The sequence below is a fragment of the Tupaia chinensis genome, unplaced genomic scaffold (genome assembly GCF_000334495.1).
Source record: "Tupaia chinensis unplaced genomic scaffold, TupChi_1.0 Scaffold144586_1, whole genome shotgun sequence".
Lineage (NCBI taxonomy): Eukaryota > Metazoa > Chordata > Mammalia > Scandentia > Tupaiidae > Tupaia > Tupaia belangeri.
The window spans coordinates 348,703-355,014 of NW_006204446.1; the positions used below are offsets into that span (position 1 = coordinate 348,703).

General features: G+C 31.8%; 1 protein-coding gene across 1 annotated transcript in view; it reads left to right on the forward strand.

The window, feature by feature from the left end:
* CHIC1 (cysteine rich hydrophobic domain 1) overlaps positions 1-6,312 on the forward strand; it is a 128,385-nt gene that overhangs the window by 118,062 nt on the left and 4,011 nt on the right. Inside the window, exons 4-6 of the mRNA XM_027767751.1 lie at positions 1,172-1,228; positions 1,489-1,548; positions 3,224-3,285. Of these exons, the coding sequence (XP_027623552.1) occupies positions 1,172-1,228; positions 1,489-1,548; positions 3,224-3,253 (147 nt within the window). The 3' untranslated portion in view covers positions 3,254-3,285. The remainder of the gene's footprint in view (positions 1-1,171; positions 1,229-1,488; positions 1,549-3,223; positions 3,286-6,312) is intronic.

Below are 6,312 nucleotides of genomic sequence, written 5' to 3' on the forward strand. Positions count from 1 at the left end.
GGGGGGGTGCCGGCGGTCGCTTTCACTCGCTCTCTTTTTTTCTCTTTCTCTCTCCCTAGTGAGTACACATGCCCCCTGGCCAAAATGTTTTAGTAAAAAATACCTAATAAACTTATATTTTAATGTTTTCAATGACTTTGCAAACTTTCCTTACTCCTTACATAGTATTTACATTCCAAGTAGGGAAACTCAGCCTCTGCCCCTCTGTTGACTACATTGCTTCCTTTTTCATTTATAATTTTACTTCTAAATACAAGTTTCTCACCAGCAGTTTGTAGCATGTTCTTTTCAGTGGAAATTCTGATATAAATTAGCTTTCTTGATTCAGCTTTGCCTGATTGCTATTTGCCACAAATTGTGCTTTGAGCTCTGAGAGGGGAAACTTTCTGGGAGGAATCTGATTAGCTTGGTATGTTACATGATTATTATTATTTTTTTTTACCCTATCAGTCATTGCTTTTATTATGATATTTTTTCATTTTTTATTTTTTTATTATTATCATAATCTTCTTTATATTACATTGGATTACATATAACTACAGTGTATTACATTGCTTTTTCAAAAGGGAATGCCACGCATGTCAGTCAATACAGAGACATTAATCTCCCCACTTCAACATTCAATATCTTTTCTATGTTTTCCCCAATCAGTATTATTATTATTCTAATTATTTTTTAAAACAGTCAATTGCTGTTTCTCATTTTGCTTGTAAAAATACTTTGCCCATCGTGATTATTGAAAAAGTATTCTCGTGAAAGACATGTGACAATCTAGATTAGATCCATTAATGAACTACAAGTAAGTAGTATTGGTCAAGTTTTCATAATAATCCATTGAATGACTTCACACCACAGAACAGTTCTTAAATATTTCACTTTGAAAAGCATTTATAAAAATCTGTTAGGTAAATAAATATCTTAATATAAATGTTTGATAATCACCACAATATTGGGTTGTTGGGAAAGTCATGATGCATGTTTACATAGAAAAATACATCATGACTTTCCCAGTAACCTAATATTACTTCTTTGTTTTGGCCGTTTCTGTCAGTTATTTATTTATTTTTTTACTTCTAATAGGAAAACAAGAAAATAAAATAATAAGATCTTGTAAGCATGCAGAATCTACTTTACAAAACTCTTCATCTTGTAACAGAATCTTTTTTTTTAGACTAGAAGATCAATTCAGAAGTTATTAGAATGGGAAAATAACAGATTATACCACAAGGTAAGAAATCTTAAGCAATCCACTTATATATTTGCATTATTAAATTCTAAAAATAAGTAGTAAATGAGAATTTTCCAGGATACAAAGGAATGAATTAGAGAATTAATACTAAATTTTTAATTTCTGTTCTTTACAAGGTATTTCTTAATGCTACGTTTCCTGTCTTACATTTATTCTTAGATTGTTTTACATGATGATTCAAATGTTTATAATTAGTTTAAATTGATATAAAAAATCTTAACAAAATTGTACTTTCTTAGCTTGCTTTGCACTGGAAGTTGACCAAAAGGAAATGTGAAACTAGCAATATGATGGAGTATGTAAGTATGAGGTTTTTTTAAATTCTGTTATGTTGTAATTCTATTTTTTATTTCACCCTAAATGTAATATAATATGTGTATCATTTGTCAGCTGTCTTTTCTCCATTTTTCTCCTTAGTTAGAACTTTTGTCAGTAGGAACAGAGGTTTCCTTCTATCTTCTTTAGATTTATAGCCAACCTAAAACTATCTTAAGAGCTAAATATTGTTTAGATCTTAGTAATGTCTTAACAATATGCTCAGATGCAAACATTGTACCTTAACCTTTTTTTAACATTGGCATAAATCCATAGTATATGACAGTGGTGACAACTCTGTTGAACAAAATATTTGTAAATGTAAACTTGTCAAACTTGCATAAAATAGGAATTAACTTCTGAATTCTGGATTCATATCCCTGGCCTTTTTTATCTTTGCTCTCATTTATCTATTAGTGAAGAGACTGTAGGTTCTAATTATTTATACTAAAAGCTTATGTATGCCATCTTATCCATAAAACATAAATTCACATATAACCAATATGATCAGTTAAGCATCATTAATATTCAAAATAATATTAGATTTATCCACACTTCAAATTTCCCACAATGTAGTATCTATTTAATAATAAACATTATATTGGGACTGGCAGGTGGCATGGTGGTTAAGGTGGCTAGACTCCCACATGGCTGACCACAGTTCAAGTCCCAGACCTGGCAGCTTACTTTCTCACTTTCCTTCTCTCTCTCTCTCTCTGTCTGTCTCTGGTCAACTTCAAAAAAATAAATAAATAAAATGGTGACAATGAATAAAATAGAATTAAATCATTATTTTTAAAAATAAATAATAGGGACCAGCAGTTGGCGTAATGGCTGTCACCAGACTCCCATATAGTCGACCGCGGTTTGAGTCCCGGATCTAGTGGCTTGAACTCACACTGTGCGCCTGTGCACGTGTGCCCAAGATCCTGAGAGGAGAATGGAGGAGAAGGGATTGCAGTATGGCCATCCCCGCTGGGGGGGATGATTTTTCGCTTTCTGTCTGTCTGTCTCTGTCTTTCTGGAGAGTGCATGCGCCCTATAGCAAAAGCCTCTCTAAATAATAAATAAATAAATAAATAAATAAATAAATAAATAATATTACATTTGCAGTATATGAATAAGGATTTGTTATGGCATATGTCTTCATTTTGAATGTATGTCTTTATTTTGAAAATATGCACATGACTACATATCCAAAATCCACTATAGCTACAACTTTCAAAAATATCTAAGATTTTTTATTATTATTAGGTTTTCAAACCTTGTGATAATTGAAATGTTTTAATTAATTAATCCATTTGGACACTTTATTATTTTTCATAAAAAACTTTAAAAGATAGCAGTCACCAAATCATATCAGCTACTTTAATTGAAAAATACATAGATACAATATTAATGTGTTCTTTTCTAATCTATGTAAGAGAGTTTCAGTTATTTCTCCTTTGCTAAACAAAAAGGGGTTTGTGGGGAGAATATGATAATGAAATAAAGTTTGTTCCCATGAACCTAAACAAATAGTTATTGTATATCAAAAAGTAAATGCTGTTAACCATAGTAAATAGTTTTTCAGTTTTAAATTTTAAATTTCTACTCTATTAAAAAATTGTGATAAGTTCTTTATATAGCCATTTCATATATTTCACTTACTTTTTATAGTGCATGATCAAATCCAGTCCTGTGAAGTGATTATAGATTTTCTGGATTGCATGTGAGTTATAGTAAGTAGAAAATATTTGTCAACATATTATTGTTTGTTTATTGTTTGTTTTTATTTTACAGGTAATATAAATAGAATTCTTACCAAAATATCCCATATTCCGACCTGACTGAGAAGTTTTATCCAGTCACTTCTGTGTTACCTGTCATTTCCTACCCTTAGTGCCTTGTAGATGATTTTGGAATGAAGACGGTCTCCTTTGCTGTGTTCAACTTATTCTTTTTAATAGTAGAATATTCTCACTCTTTTATTTGTGTTTAAGAAGAAAATTTGCACATCTTTTTTGTTAAATGAGGCTTGTGTTTTGCACTCTCAATTTTGAAATAAACACACATGTATGTGTGTGTGTATGTGTGTGTATGTGTGTATATATATATATATATATATACACACACACACACGTATATGTATATATATATAGTTGCCATTAAAGATAAAACATCAGTGCTGGTGTTTAAAAATCAAAAACTTACTCTGAGCATGCTGCCTTATCATTTTCATACCCAGTTTCTAAATATGCATCATTTTTCTAGGCTACTGTATGCTCTGAATTCCTGTACTGGACATACTTAAATAAGCTTTTGGTAGCTTTTAGAAATGGTTTTACTCTGCTTTTAAAGAACATACAATTAATAGCAATGGTTTTCTCCCGCTCTTTGCTAAATTATCATTTACGTTAGTGGATAAAATATTTAAACTCCTAAAGACTTGTATATATTGTCTCTTTGAGTAATGTAAAATGTGGTATGTCATGGTTTACAGAATGTAATATTACTCTTGCTGTATTGCCAACAATTCTACATAGATTTTAATACGAAGTTTGCAAGCATCTTCTTGAATGTAGAGACAAGTTAACATGCCTTTTTATGGCAAAGCTATAATATGTATGTTAAAAGTTCCAGGTACAGGGCTAGGTTGCCCTTTGTAATAAGTGGATTAAAATTGATGTCATGATCTCAGATATTCTGCATTGCACCTGAAACAAAAAAAACCTTATTTTTCACATTTACAATAGTTTCTATTTTGTTCTCCATTCCCACCCACCAAAAGAATTTATTTGACATCTGACACATTTCACAGCCTCATTATCCTTCATTCATATTTTGATTTGTATTCTTTCCCTCCATGGTTGAAAATATACCCAATTATGACTTTTAAGGAGTAATTTGAGATTTCAGATATCTTAGGAAGTATATGTACTCCCATGAATGCCACTGGTAATTCCTTTCTGAAATTCTGGCATTCTATTCTGAGAAAGAAAGAACTAATTGAGAGACTGTACCTAAAGAATATATAGTGACTGACTCATAATTGACAAAATATTCTGAATTCTGTTTTTGAGGATCATTTCTAAACTTTTAGATGTTACTAGTGAAGAAAGACAAGTATCTAGACAAAAGTATTTTAATTTATAAATTTACCACACATGTAGCCATTTTATTGATATGTGCATATTTCTCTTCACAATCAAGATGAGTGAGAATACCATACTCTAATTTTACTGGGATTTGAAATTTTAGCCTAACAAAAGCTTTATATCACATTAATCTATTTGTAAGGGTATGCCTGTGTATAGACAGTATTTGTAATGCAGTGTGCTAAAAAGAAATTAAAAGTATCTGGGACTGGGGTCAGCAGGTGGCATGGTGGTTAAGGCACTGGAATTCCCACATGGCTCACCATGGTTCGAGTCCTAGACCTGGTGGATTGCTTTCTCACTCTCCTCTCTCTCTCTCTCTCTCTGCCAAAAGTCAAGTGAAAATAAATAAATAAATAATTCTTGTAAAAAAAAAAAGTATCTGGGACTATAAAACCTTTTATTTGTCATCTTACTCTTACTGCTTTCAGTAAACTTTTTAGGTAAGCATTTATCTCAGTGAAGGAACATTTCTTCATATAAGGTCAAGCCTTTTTAAGCCACTTTTAAAACTTATGCTAAATTGAAATACACAATCTTTGACGAGAATAACAACAACAAAAAGTAAAAATAAAAGCAAAAGAAGCACTATTTGATCTGTGATTATAATTGCTTGCACACTTTTACACCTCCTTCTGTAGAGCTCTGTTATTGACATGCCACCTAGCCACCCCAGATCTCTAACTTTTAATATACTCTGTATGGCTGCAAATATCATGTGTCTGCCTGCTGCAAAATTGAAGGTGTATTTTTATAGACAAGGCGGAAACCTCTGAAAATAAATACCAAATGTCTTTCTTGTTTCATAGCTAAGGTCAGGGAAAAAATGTATCTGTGATTTATGTTCCATCTAATGTTATCAGATTTATGCTTCAAACTGTGATGTTTAAATACTGAATTTATTTCCTACACACTACAAACTTTCTAATTATCATGATAGAACAATTGCTTTTAATTTGTCAATTCTTAACAATGTTACTTTTTTCTGTATCCTTAGAATTTAACTTTATTGTGGTCATGGTAATTTTTTCTGCCATGTTTAAATTATACATGGTTTTGCTCCCCCCCCCAAAAAAAACAGCAGGAAGTGGTGAATTGTTTCCATGAAACAAATATTGAGACAGGAATAGACTGCATCTCAAGGTGACAAGAGTATTCAAGTTACAGCAGTATTTGTTACAAAAACCATTTGCCAGCATGTGTTCATTTTATTTATTTTTGTTTTATGTTTATAGTGATTTTTTCCTGTAGGCAATTTGTGCTCAACAGAGAGACAGAGAGAGGCAGAGAGACAGAAAGTGAGAAGTCACCCCCCAGGAGGGATGGCCATGCAGCAGTTCCTTCTCCATTCTCATCTCGGGGTCTTGAGCAATTACGTACACCCACCTGACGTGAATTTAAGTCGTCAGGTCCAAGACTCAAACTGTGGTCAGCTACATGGGAGTTCAGTGACGTAGCCATTACTCCATCTGCTGGTCCCAACGTGTGTTAATTTTAAAACCTACTCTAATCGCTCTTAAATTTATTATTTTATTTTTCATTATTTTGATTGATTCATCTTAGCTACACAAAACACACTATATTTTCTTTTTTCCTTTATATGAGTGCTTT